Below are 13,552 nucleotides of genomic sequence, written 5' to 3'. Positions count from 1 at the left end.
TGAGGCGGCCTGGAAGAAGACCTTGCCTTCCGAAGGAAAAGTCTGTACTAGACCATCCGAAGAAACGCATTTTATTTGTTTCAAGTCCACACAGTGAGGAGAGCTGGCTACCCAGGTGGTGCCCGTTGGAACAAAGAGAAAACTGATCTATGATTAAGACACTGAAGCATCTGCACAGGAGTCAAGACCCTTGCCCTGTGCATACCACGTGACGAATACTGTGTGAAGGAATGGTAACGTGCTTTGAGAACATTCCTGATGCCCTGTCCACGTGGACGGTGCGCACGGCAAAACCCCTCTCTCACCGAGGGAGGCTTTGGCCTCCTCAGCCTGGTCCAGTCACCAGGTCTTGAACACATGTCTCGGGTGCTGTAATTCCGGACACTGTGTCAGCAAACCTCTCTGCTTGCCAGGGAAAAGTGAGACCGGGCCTCCCAGGGGACCAGGGACCATCGGTTCTGCTGGAAATGGCTGTAAAATGAGTCCCAGTTCCCACTCACGTTCAATATAAAATCAGTGCTGTCGTTCCAATGAGAAGAACCCCCAAAGGCCAGCTGCCTCCTGTTGTCCCTTGTAACGAGAGTGACAGGGTCCCCAGGCCAGACCATTTCCTGGGCAGGAGGCTATAAGCTGGGTACGTGGGGCCTGACTTCCTGAGGAGCCTCCCTTCTTTCTCTCCCATTAGGCACCCCCTCTCCCTTCCAGGAGTCAGAAATCCATCTTTCAAGGCTCAGAACAGTCACATCCCACTCCTAGAAGGGGGAGAGGGCAGCCCCCAGATTCGTGACTCGGCCTCTGCCTCAGAAATAGAAGTTCATCCAAAGTGAACTTGCTCCCTAAATAATTCGGTATTTGTGTCCATCTGTCGAGCTTAAAGGGGGGGGGGCACCTGGATCTGTCAATCACTGCAGGGCCAAAGCCTTAGATCAGAGTCATTTCCCTTTACCCCCACTCCCCGCTGAGGCCAAGGGCCCTCTGGCAGGGCCCACATCAGTTCTACCTTTGGATGGTTCTACTCTGACCCCATCCCCAGTGGGGCAGGCCAGTGAGCTAGCCCCTGACAAGCATAGGAAGTGGGCCAGAATCCGGTGGCTTCCCAGGCAGCCCCTAAAGCCAGACCGGCCTGCAGGATGAGTTGAACAGGACCCTCGTCACCCCTTACTCCTATGGCTCACTGCTGGCCCCTCCCAGTCAAATGGATGAAGAAAGTGACCCCGTGTGTGGGTCAGAGGTTGGGGGAGGTCCCCGTCTTGGTGGTCCTCAGGGCTGTGGGGGAGGGGATGAGGCTGGGGCATCCCTCTCCAGAAGGCAGGAATCACCACCCTGTGGATTTGATTGGAGACAAAGTAGCCTTTCTAAGCAGCACAGGGATTCTTTTCCCTGTCCTTTCACGTCCCTTTCACACACACGTCTGTGTGTGGCCTTGTGGCGGGCACAGCCCTTTTGTGCCCGCCAGCCTGCCCTTTTGTGCCCTCCTAACCCTCATTCCTCAGAATTCAATGCAAGACTCCCTTACCTCACGTGATGTGAGAAACAGGCTGTGTGTCTGTCAGCCTGGGTACAGCTCGGCCCAGCCACCATGCCCATCAGCTCCTCCAAGGTCTCTCTGTTTCTCCCATGGACAAGGGGCTCGCCCCCAGGTCTTTGCCCGCAGTGAGGACATGCTCCTGCCTCCCCAGACATGCTCCCTCATGTCCCTCATGCTTCTGCTTCCCCAGACATGCTCCCTCCCTCAGTCAGGTACTCTCGGAAGACTCCCAGTCAGGGCCCCGAGGCCTGGCCTCCTTACAAGACGGCCACATCCCTCATGATCGAACCTTCCTGTCCACCTCAGAAAGCTCCCCTCTTGGGAGAAAGTGAGGCCCAGAGACAAGCATCCAAAGTCACCCAGCAAGTTAAGGGAAGCCCGGAGCTCCGCCTGCCCCTCCTACAATCTCGGCAGGGCCACCTGTCTTGTGAGAAGCCACTGGCAATCCCCAGCATCAGGGCTCCCCTCCTACCACAGGCAGTGAAGTGATGGAAAGCTGGTCCAAGGGGCAGAGTGACTGGATGGAACTGGGGACCAGCAGGGTGGCAGAAGGGCAGGGCGGCCAAGTGAGGCCCAGAAGCCAGGGTGAGGTAGGGCCAGTGGGCTACCTCTTAGCCCAGGCCCTGCAGCTCTGCCTCGGATTTGGCATGGCCCAGGGGCCGCAGTGTCCGGGGGGGTCTGCCCTCAGACCCACAGTCCTGCTCTTCATAGCTGGGGTTCAGACGGCCCATGTCCAGGGAGCAGAAGAGGCTGCGCTCGGTTCCAGCATGGTGCTCCACCAGGGCCTCCAGGCTGGCAAACTCGGCAGGCAGGTGCTAGGGCGAAAGGGCTGAAGCTCCAGCGTCCCCTCCCCATGGCTCCACTCTGGGCACCAGCATACCCCTCCCAAGGGATCCTGCCCCCCTTCAGAAGGGGGGAAACTGGAGCTCAGAGAGGGCACAGTCCTGCTCACCGCAGAGCCAGACACTGTCTCCTCTCCTCTCCTGCCAGCCTGAACAGGACTGAGGCATTCAGCTTGTAATAAGTGCACCCATCCGGTCCCTGGAGACCTGTGGGCAGGCCGGGTCCCCAGACCCGGAAGCCCGGGGGCCGGGTGAGCTTAGGCCAACTTCTGCCCTGAGTCACTTTCCAGCTCCACTGAAAGATGGGCCAGGATGTGGGAAAGCCACTTTTAAAAGCCTGGATTCCCTCAGAAATGGGAGGCCTGACCGGGGCCCAAGGCTACTGGAGGTCCCCTCCAAAAACCCGCTCTGGGGGCGCCTGGGTGGTTCAGGTCATGACCTCAGGAGATCGCAAGATCCCCGGGATGGAGCCCCGCCTCAGGCTCCCTGCAGAGTCTGCTTCTCCCTCCTGCTCCTACCCCTGCTAGCGCTATCAGATAATTAAATAAAATCTTTGGGAAAAAAAAAAGCCTCCGCCGGGGGCCCGAGGGGGGGGCCAGCAGAGCCAATGACAACTGGTTGGAGAGTTAGTTGACTAAGGGGCGTGGCCAGAGGGAGCCAATGGGGTACCGTGATGGGGGGCGTGCGCTCCCGCCCCGGGTCAGAGTGGGCGGGGCCGGGGCGGGGCGAGGACCGGGCCGGCCGCCCGCACGCTCACCTCCACGCAGTAGCGGCCCAGGTGGTTGCGGAAGACCTGGTGGGGCACCACGCCGCACTGTGTCCGCACCGACAGGCACCACTGGCCACTGGCGCCCGGCTCGGGCCACAGCAGGAAGGCGCCCAGCACGTCTCTCCGCAGCAGGGCGAGGGCGCTGGGCCTGGGAGGGCGGCGGGAGAGGCTGAAGGCGGGAGCGACCGCCACCTGGCTGGCATCCCTGGCATCCCCCGGGCGATGCAGGACCGGAGGCGGTGGCGGACCCAGAGTAGGCCCTCCAGGGGGGAAGCTTTTAGACCTTCCTTCCCTGGAGGCGTCTAAGGGGTTCTTGACCGCTGATGGCTTCAAGACCCAACCGGGAGACTGGGGAAGGGCGGGCGGTGAGGAAGCTGCTGCCCTGTGACAGGCCGCGTGCTGAAGGCTATCCCAGAGTTGCCCGGTTTGATCCTCTCCGTAGACCTCTTATTATCCCCATTTCACATTTGAGAAAACGCACCCAGTGGGGTTAGTCCCTGGCTGGGGGCAGCCCACAGCCCACTCCTCTGCCCATCCTAGGGCCTGCGCACCAGCCAGGCAGGCCCCCCTACCTGGAGATGCCAGCAAAGGCCCAGATGTTCTCCGTCAGGCTGCCCTCGTTCTCCACCAGGCACGCCGGGCCACCAGGCCCCCGGGGCCACGCCTCCCAAGCTGCAGGAACTGTGGAGACCACCCAGGGGTCAGAGGGAGAGAGGCCACCACCCCCATTTACCCACATGCTGGTGTCCTCACCAGGTCTCCCGCGGCAAAGGTGCATCCACACACACACAGCCCCCTCACGCACAGCTACACGATCCCCTCTGCACACTCCCATGGACAAGGGCACAGCCACACACGGGCACAGCCTTGCATTGACACAGCCGCTCAGGCTTAGCTCTCTGACTCACGGGGGCACACCCAGGCCCGCGCCCCTGCGCCCCTGCCACTCACAGGCCTCCCGAGCTGACAGCTGCAGCTGAGTCTCGTAGGTGCAGCCGCGGTAAGCCCCAGAGCGGATCACCTTGCTGCGAATGGCCTTCTTGCGCACCAGTGTGGGCGAGCAGTAAGGGTTCCCCAGGCGGGCGTGGCGGGCGCCCCCACGGCCTTCTGACTCTGGTAGCTCCTTCTAAGGCACCAAGAGGGGCCCACAGGGGCAGGCCGACTCAGGCTCGGCCACGTCAGGTCAGGCGAAACCCCTTCCCACTGATGTCCACCACCCCCTCCCCCCACACTGACCCCCAAACCCTCGCCCGGGGTCCCTCTGTCCACAGCCCCTGCCCTGGCTGGGGCTCCTGCGTACCCCACTGCCCACAGGCCCCTCTGCTGGCAGCCGCCTGAAGGAGACCAGTGCGTGAACGTTCTGTGAGAGCTGATCCCGGCTGAAGGGTTCCCGCACTAGGCCAGAGGGCCCCCCGGGGCTGGGCTGTGGCTTCAGGGGCATGTCCCCTGCAGCCCCCAGGCTGGGCTCAGGCTGGGCCCGCTCCTCAGGGTGCTGCAAGAGGTAAGCAAGCTGGAAGGAACGGCAGAGCAACAGGTGCAGGATCTGGACCTAGGAAGGAGGAGGGGCGGGCTCAGTTGGGAGAGGTTCCCTGAGGAACCCTACACATCAGCCCAGTCACCCTTAGTGCTGGAGCCCCTTTTCCCCATTCTTCCTGGAAAAACTCCTCTCATCCTGCAAAACTTCACCACCATGCTGTCCCTCCTACCAGCTTCCTTCGTTCATTTCACAAATCCTGAGCATCTGCTTTGTTGCAGACATCCTGCTTGGAGCTGGGAATGCCTGGGCCACATGCACTCCTACCCCTGGGTTTACTACCCCACCCTATGTCACCCTCTTAGAGCAGTGGCTACGAGCCCAGGCCTCCAGCCCTGCAACCTGGGGTCCAGTGCCAGCTCCATCACTTAGGGGCTACTGTGTGACTCCGGGCAGAGCATGGCACCTTTGTGCCTCAGTTTCCTCCCCACTTCCCTGTGCTCCTTCAGTGAAGTGGAGCACAGAAAGCCCCCAGCATAGGCCCACCGCATAGGCCCACCGCTCCAGGGCCACTATGCTCTACCACCACACTCATTACCCAGCCCGACAGGATGGAACCGTGAGTGCGGGAAGATCGGGTGCAGTGTCTCAGCCACCTGCCATTCCCACCGCCTGCACACAGCTTGAGATGCAGGGGTGACAGCAAATGTTGCTGGGTGGAACCACGCCCAGCCTCTGCTTGCTGAGCAGTCGGCTGCCACAGCTCTGTTGTTCATGGTGCCCATAGCGGCTTGATTGCCGGGATCTACCCACTCACCCATGGGCCCCACGGGCCCACACACCAGGGCAGTTCAAGACCTGGACCCACTTTCTGCTCTCAAAGAATTCTATTATCTGTAATTAGGGACAGACGGATGACAGAGCATAGTTCATGTCACAAGACCTCAGAAGGGAAGAGTGGGGGACGCCTGGGTGGCTCAGTGGTTGAGTGTCTGCCTTTGGCTCAGTGCGTGATCCCCGGGTTCTGGGATCGAGTCCTGCATCAGGATTTTTTAGTAAAAATCTTTAAAAAAAAAGGGGGGGGAAGAGTGATCTAGAGGACTCAAGGCAGGCTTCACAGACACATGGACTAGCCTTGAAGAGCAAGCTGGACTTTGCCAGAGGGGAAGTGAATTTCAGGCAGAGAGAACAGCATGAGCAAAGGCCTAGTAGTGTGACCATCCAATTTCTAAGCACCTGGCCTGATCCCCACTTCCAGGCCCCGGGGAATGCTGAGGCCACTAACGTGCTTCTGTGGAACCCTCCGTGGACAGAGCCATAGAAGGAGCCGGCGTAGCAAGGAGTGCCCACCCCTTGGTCCCCAAAGCGCATGCTGATGCCTGGTGCATGGCCAAACCCAGCCTCAGCAGTGCTCGCCCCGCCCTGGGCCCCAGATACCTCTCCAGGCTGGCTGCCCACGAAGAGATGGCAAAAGAGCTTGCTGGCTGGGCTCTGGGGATTTCGGGCCATGAAGGCAAACTGGCAGTCAGCTGGGCACCAGGTGGAGTAGAGGATGCGCCTCAGAGCATGAGCCATCAGGAGCACCTGGGGAGCGCGGGAAGGACGGCCTCATCAGACCCACTGCGGCCTGTGGCTGCCAGCCCTGCCCCTGTGGGCCCCACACCCCTGCAGGCTGGGCTCCAGGGCCCGCTGTCCAGCCTGTGCCCGGCTTAGGGCCCACCTAGCTCCAGGGGACAAACTCTTCCTTCCCTCCAGGCCGCCCAAACCCTGCTTCAAATGGGACTCCCATCCTTCCCGTTGCCTCTGGGCTTGGTCCCTTGTTCCCACTGCCAACCTGCTGGTTGGGATTGTCGTCCCCCTGCCCCTGCTGCCGTCATGCTACAGAACTGAGGGCAAGGTGTTCACGGCTGGCAGGGTCACAGAGAAAGGCCGTGGCAGTGGACCCTCAGGTTGCACATCTGGTGTCTGTAGTCAGATGACCAGGGTTTGAATCCTGGCTCTGCATACTCTCTGGGTCACTTGGGCAGGTAAACACAGCCCTCTGCGCCCTGTGACACTCATTTAGTGGGGATGGTACCCCCGCTCTGATGGGGTTGTGGGTGGGGATCAGTGAGACTTCATGCAAGTGGCACAGGACCTGACCCCCAGGCCCCTGCGATGCACATGTCCAGGACACGATTTGCACCACAGTCGTAGGAGCATGGCCCTGGGTTTGTGGGTGCACAGCCTGGCACAAGGTTGGTGTTCAACACACACAGGCTTGTGGCAGGAGAGGGATGAGCCATGAAGCCGGTGCTCCCTACTGGCCTCCAGCCCGAGTCGGGCCACAGCTGCCTGGCCATCTCTGGGCAGGCCTACACGGAGGCCCCAGGGGCCTGCAAAAAACCGGGGCTGATGATCCTGACATCAGGCCAGGAGGCAGGCCCCGGAGATTTTGGAGGGCCCGGGCTGGGGGTGAGATGGAGGAGAAAGCGTTGCCAGAGCTTGCCTTGAGGGCAGGGCCTGCGGAGACAGGATGTCCACAGGCCCAGAGCAGGCTGGGAGGGCAGGGATGCTCAAGGGCGGCGTGGGGCCGGGCGCATTCTGAGGGAGCTGGACACCTGTCCAGTCCAGGCCTCACCTGCACCCATACAGGCTCCTACCTCGCCCTCCCCGCTGTAGATCTTAAGACCCTGAAGGCTGAATTTCAGGATGACGGCCCGACGTCGGGGATAATCCTGTATGGGAGAGAGTTGGTTGGGGGCAGGCATGACCTTCCAGGCCCTGCCCTGCCTCAGGACCAGCCACCACCAGCTGGGCAGCCAACTCCACCCCAGCTGCCAAGGGACTGGGCCCTGGAGAGTGGACTCCCCCGGAGCTGGGGAACTGTGGCTGGGTCCTGGCAGGCAGCCCCCAGCGGGGCCAGCGCTGCCCATGTTCTGACCATCCCCCTACCTCCCATCTGTGGCTTCCTCACATGGAACACTGGTCATGACTGCCCAAGGGAAGGGGTCCCGGGGTGGGGGGGCACAAGGGACATGGCTCCAGGAGCCTGGCTGTGGCCCTCCAGGGCCCACTTCTCAGAATGGCTCTGGTCCCGCCCCTCCTTGGGCCTCATTTGCTCCATCTCCGTGATGGGGGGTAGGGGGGATTGGATCAGGTGGCTTCAGGGGCCATTCTAGCCTGACCTTCCAAGGCTGTGACCCCGGCCAGGGATGCGCCCGCCCCAGCGCCCTACCTTCAGTGCCCACAACTGTTGTTGTACGAGCCACACACCCTCCTGGGTATCCAGGTCGTCCACGGGGAAGGAACCCACGTACTGCTTGGGGGTGCGGTGGGGACAGCAGGGAGGCAAGGCAGTCAGGACCATGGTCCCTGACCCCGTCCTCCACACTGCCCCCTAGACATGCTCTGCCCTGCCAGGTAAGCTGCGGACAGGGAGCTGGGGCCCAGTAGGCTCTGCTGCCTTCCCAGCAGGTGGCTTCGGTCAAGCCTCTGCCCCCCTGAGGCCATCTCCTCATCTGTGCACACACACACATTCTAGAGTAAATAGGTGCTCCCTGCTCCCCAGGACCACCCTCAGCCAGGGCCCACCAGAGTACCACCCCGTGGGGGCGGCCCCACCCACCTGGGCGAACTTGGTGATGCACCTGGGCCGGTGAGGGGCGGGGCCGCAGTCCGAGGCCCTCCGGCCCCCTGCCCCGGGCCTCTGCATGGCCCCCAGGCTTCTACAGAGGGCGGGGGAGAGAGGATGGCTCCCGGGGACTCAGGCTGTGAGCCCCTTTCCACCAACCCTTCCGAGCACTTGCTGTGTGCCAGGCGAAGTCCAGGGCCCTGAGGACACAGGGAATACACACAGCCCCGAAGGAAAGGACAGACCCCCTCCTGCCCCGGGGCAGCTGGCGTGCTAGTGTGGAGGAAGGCCGCTGGAACAGATCAGTCAGATATGGAATATGCTAGACGGTGATGAGGGGGTGGGGAAAGGCAGGCTGGGGTTGCTGCAGCGAGGTTTGGGGGAAGAGCTGAAGGTAGGGCTGTGGCAGGCCACGCCCGGGGCCAAACACTGACACCTCTGTGCTCAGGCCTGGGGTGCCCTGGGGAGGGGGAGGGGGCAGGGGACACGTACCAGCCTGTACAAGGTGCCAGAGGAAGGGGGGCAGCCCAAGAAGGCACCACCTGAGGGGAGGGGTATGGGAGCTCCCAGGACAGTCTGCAGAGGCACAGGGAAGAGAGCAGCCGAGCCCCTGGGTAGACCTACTAGAAGAGTGGGCCAGAGCCAGGCTGGGATCAGCCTTACATGTCACACCAAGGGATTTCAGGCTGTGCCCTGGGGGCAGTGCGGAGCCACTGCAGGTTCCAGGGCAGGAGCGCTGAGATACTGGGAGTGGCCCACGAACTGGATGGCCTGAGCTGCGAGGCCCAGGGGGCTGAGGAGCCCTGCCCCGACTCAGCCCAGGTTTTGGTGTTTCATGGGGCCCCTCTCTCAGATCCATTCCTGGAGAGAAGGAAACCTCCCCGACTAGACCATCCTCAAGGGAGAGCGCTCAGTTCCCCTTCAGCTCATGACCCCTGGTGCACAGTGACCGTGGCACCTAGGCATCTGGAGAAAGAAGGGCTGACTTCCCTCTGCCTGGGTCCCCCCGACTCAGCTCCTCCAGTCTTTCCTGGGTGGCTTAGACCCCCTGCCCCCCATCCTGCCTGGCTCTAGCTCACCAGACTCCTTCCCATCCCTGCACTTAGGATCAGGGAGTCCTGGGTCCAAATGCTGCGTAACTTCAGGCAAATGGCCCCACATCTCAGCTGCCATCTCCTCATCCCCAAACCTGGGGTAATGGGAGGAGACTAGAACTGAGCAGAGGAGCGGGTACCTGCATGATGCCAGTGGGGTGGGAGGGACAATTTAACAGGTCTACACACAGGATGGGGGGACCCCAAGGCCTGCTATCCAGGAGGGAGCCTGGGAGGACAGCGAGGCGGCAGGAGAGACCTGCCTGGGAGCCACAATTCCACCAGAGAAAGCAGGTATCGGGGTGCTGGGTAGGAAATGGGGGCTTCCGGTGTGGGCTCTACGCACCTTCATGCAGATGCTTGGAAACCGACACTCCCCACGCCAGGAGCTGGGGAGCAGCCGCTACCCCTGCCCGCCCAGACCTCCAGTCCCAGCTCAGCCAGGGTGGGGGCAGCAGCAGCCACCACTACAGTCTGTGGGCAAGAACCCACTATGTCACTTTCCCGGGGGTGGGGGGTGGGTAGGAGAGCCAGAAATAAAGGCTGCACGGTCCCCTTGACGGCCTCTGGTCCCTCCCTCCTGTACCCTCTCTCCTCCTGCTTTTCTGACCTCACACCCTCCACTTTTTAATCCTGATCGTTTTTCACATCATGTCCATTACCTACTGTCCATCTGATGTTTCAATACAACAAAGCTAGATGTGTAGCGGGCGCAAAAGCTCTGTGGCCGCTGTTCCAGGCACGGAGACTGGGCTTCCAGGGAACTCAACTTTTGATTTCATGGTCATGTTATGGGCTCAGATGCCCTGGACCCACAGGTGGTGGGACACGGAGGAGGCAAAGACCAAAACAAAAACAGGGCAAGAGGGAGAGAGGGAAAGAGGAGAGGATGAAAGGCAGCCAGCAGAAGTGGGAACAGAGATGCGAAGACAATACGAGATAGAGGAGGGACGGGAGGAGGGAGAGACCAGGAGCACGTTTCCCATCCTGCCTGTGCTGACACAGCCCCTCAGACACAAGGTGCTAAGACAGCAAAGAGGCACACGGGTCTCTGGCACACTCACGTTCACTCTCGCACATGCCCACATGCCGAGGCAGCTGTGTCCAGGGCTGCGAACCGCCTCCTGCCTCCTCCCTCCAGATCTGGAGCAGCAGCTTTCCTGGGGACACTCCACTGTCCCTGCCATCATCACCTGATCGTTCCCCAATCCCCCAGGAAACTGGAAGTTTCTCTCTTCCTCTCCCTCCCTCCCAGTGCATTTCAGCCCCAAGCCTGGGTTTGGGGGCCAACCAAGGGACCAGTGAGGTTTACCAGGCTCACCCTAACCCCAGACCTGCTTACCCCTTCTGGGTGCAAACACCCACTTATTTTGGAGCACACTTGTTTTTTCCAAGGTTTTTATGCAGCAGCCTGGCTGGGCCAGCACCTTTCTAGGGGGACTCCTTTGGAATGAGGCCAGGGCTCTTCTTTTGCTCCTCTGAGAATTTCCAGGTGGTCCTGCATAGAGACAGGGTACTGGATGGGTTGACTTGCCTTACGAGGGTCAAGGACAGAAGCACTCTGCTGAGTTGAGTCATGGGGGGAGGAGGCATCTTCAGAGCATCCCGGGAGACCAGTCAGTCTGAACTCTGGGCTTAGCAAAGCATGGCTCAGAGGGGTGAAGCCACTTGCCCAAGGTCACACAGCATAAGGGAGAGCTGGGAAGCAAACCTGGGGCTCTGGAGTTTGTTCCCCTAGGCCATGGCAGTGTCCTTCCACTCACGCTCCCCTCCCAAGTAAGCAGGGTGTCCCCCATGGCAGTGTGGTGAGTCCCCTCTACCCTGAACACCTCAGGTGCTGAGGGCTGATCTTATCAGCAAAATAGCTGCTTTCTCAGTCTGTCTCCCTGTCCAGATGGTCTGGGGCGGCCTGAGCCACTCTGGTCACCTGCATCACCTCCACTACCTTTGGATCAGACATACAGAAGAAGCCCCCCTCCATCCCTCCACCCCCAGACCCGACACACTCCTGCCCCCGACAAGTCCCTTAACTCCTCAGCCTCCATTTCCTCACCTGTAAAGTGGGGACGGTAATAGCAGCTGCCTCTTAGGGTTGCTCATGTATCTGCTCCTTCTGAAAATATTCCAAGCGCCAACATGTGCCAGGTGAACAAAAACAAAGTCCCTGTCCTCGGGGAGCGCGCAAGCAGGGTCAGGGGGACCGTACTGAGAATCAGCATCACAAGGGACTTAAGCGATTTGGAGAAAAATGCAGTGGGGTGAGGAGGAAATGTGATGTGTGTGTGTGTGTGGGGGGGGGGGGGGGTGTTTAATGCAGAGAGGTCGAGGGTGGCCTCTCCAAACAGACGACATGGAGCGGAAAGTGCTGCCTTCCAGATTAAGTGGGGCGGGCGCCCGGGCGGCTCGGAGCGCGCCCCGCGCGGGTCGTCATCCTGCTCTTCCTGTCATTCCCGGGGAGGGACCGCGCTCTGGGCAGAGAAAGTCCCCGGGCCGACCGCGGGGCGAGCGAGGCAGGACGCTGGCGGAGGGACGGCGGAGGTGACGGCGGTGGCGGAGGGAAGCGGCCGAGACGCTCCTCCCCAGCGCCCCCCGCCCGCCCTGCGCCCGGGGACCGAGCCCCCCTCCCCGCGACCCTCCGCCCCGGCCCCGGCCCCGCTCCCCCGCGCTCACTCACCGCGGCCGCCGCGGCCCGAGTCCCGCCGCCGCAGCTCGGCGCTGCTCCCCAGGAGCGCCCCGCGCGTCCCCGCCGCCCGCCCCCCGGCACCCCCCGCACCCCCGCACCCCCCGCCCGCGCGCCCCCCACGTGGCCGCGGGAAGCAGCACCCCGTATCACCTGGCGGCGGCGCCCGCCCGGGCCCACCAATCGCCGCCCGCGGAGCGGCTCCGCTCGGGCGCGCCGCCCAATCAGCGGCCGCGAGGGGTCCTGGCCCCGCCCCCGCCGGCTCGCGCCCCGGAGCTCCGCCTTAAAGGGCCTGAGGGGTCGCGCCTGCCCCCCGCGGGCCTGTCTCCTCGCGCTGAGGGGTCTGAGCGCCCAGGGCCTCGCCGACGTCTCCCTCTTTGAGGAGACCTTCCCCTCTGGCCCCCTGGCTAGCTCCTCCTCCTCCGGGAAGCCTTCCCAGACCACCGGTGCCTCCTCCACCCCCTGCAGAGCCCTCGTGACTCTCGCTTACGGGACCACGTACGACACCAGTCCTCTTACCGGAGTGCAGGCGGCTCTGACCAGGAGGGGCCTCCATCCCCAGTGCGCAGGACAGAGCCTGCTTCGTTCAGTGACTGTCGTCGCGACGAGGGAGTGAATGCACTCAGGACCCGGCCCCCGTGGCCTCCGGGACCTCCGGGACAACCGGGCCAGGGTCACCTTCCGCCCCTCGCCCTCCGTAGGTAGTGGGTATCACGCACCCTCTTCCTCGTCCCGTCCCGTAGGAGGGTCCCTCGCGTCTGCCCAGCTCGGCGTCAACGTCGGTCACTGCACGTGGACCGTGTCCCTCTCCTTCGGCCTCGCAAATCCGCTTAGGTGGGGGAGACTGGTGTGCAGACCCAGCTTTGAACTGGAAAGCACTTTTGTTCCCATCAGGCCGGGCATCTTGTAGGTGCCAAAAAAAAAAAAAAAAAAAAATACCCTGCAAACCCGATTCAGCTCAGCCTTTGGTGGTGTATGGAAGTGTGAGTTCCGCAGAGAGGAAACACCAGAAATTGCCCACGCACCACTCCTCGGAAAATAAGACACGGGCGCTCAGGTCCAGTGGAGGAGCACCCCGACAGGGGTGAGCGAGGCAGAGAAACAGGGTCTAGGGGCCTCGAGCCTCAGGTGAGTTCTGGAGGAGGCTGGTCTGAGCCCCACACCTGTGTGCTGGCCATTCCCTTGGTCTCAGAGCATGGGCATGCTCTTCCAGAGGCAGCAAGGGGGTGTAATGGTTAGAGGCTTGCTCCCAAATTTGGGCACAAAATCTTACTAGATGTAGGACCTTGCAAACACCTTAATCACTTTAATCTGGAATGCCTCATCTGTTAAAGTGTCACTAACACCTGACTCATAGCGACGTCAGGATGAGTTATGTGGGCAAAATGCTTGGCACAGTACCTGACCCACAGTAAGTGAGACACTCGATAATTAATACTAGCTGATGTTAGGCTTTGCCTTTATCCTTGTTTCTTTTGTATATGACTGAATGGCAGGTGTTAAGTGAGTTCCCCATTATCAAGGGCTCTAGGAAACTCTTCACTGAAACCAT

General features: G+C 61.5%; 1 protein-coding gene across 9 annotated transcripts; it reads right to left on the bottom strand.

The window, feature by feature from the left end:
• Positions 1–55: 55 nt before the first annotated feature.
• Positions 56–13,243, bottom strand: SH2D5 (SH2 domain containing 5). 9 transcript variants are annotated; one of them, XM_049106276.1, is made up of 13 exons: positions 11,995–12,079; positions 11,374–11,433; positions 10,663–10,818; positions 8,851–10,500; positions 8,221–8,426; positions 7,831–7,914; positions 7,256–7,330; positions 6,051–6,197; positions 4,440–4,688; positions 4,091–4,265; positions 3,712–3,820; positions 3,128–3,287; positions 56–2,343 (listed from the first exon to the last, which is right to left on the bottom strand). In XM_049106276.1, exons 5-13 carry the CDS (start codon positions 8,305–8,307, stop codon positions 2,140–2,142), a joined length of 1,290 nt encoding a protein of 429 aa, XP_048962233.1. In that variant the 5' UTR covers positions 8,308–8,426; positions 8,851–10,500; positions 10,663–10,818; positions 11,374–11,433; positions 11,995–12,079; the 3' UTR covers positions 56–2,139. The 9 variants fall into 9 exon arrangements, with proteins under 9 accessions (XP_048962233.1, XP_048962249.1, XP_035569852.1 ...); XM_049106292.1 differs by having other exon boundaries at positions 7,831–7,911; positions 8,243–8,426; XM_035713959.2 differs by having other exon boundaries at positions 9,983–10,500.
• Positions 13,244–13,552: the final 309 nt, after the last annotated feature.

The sequence above is a fragment of the Canis lupus genome, chromosome 2 (assembly GCF_003254725.2).
Source record: "Canis lupus dingo isolate Sandy chromosome 2, ASM325472v2, whole genome shotgun sequence".
Taxonomy (NCBI): domain Eukaryota; kingdom Metazoa; phylum Chordata; class Mammalia; order Carnivora; family Canidae; genus Canis; species Canis lupus.
This window is presented reverse-complemented; position numbering and strand designations above follow the sequence as displayed.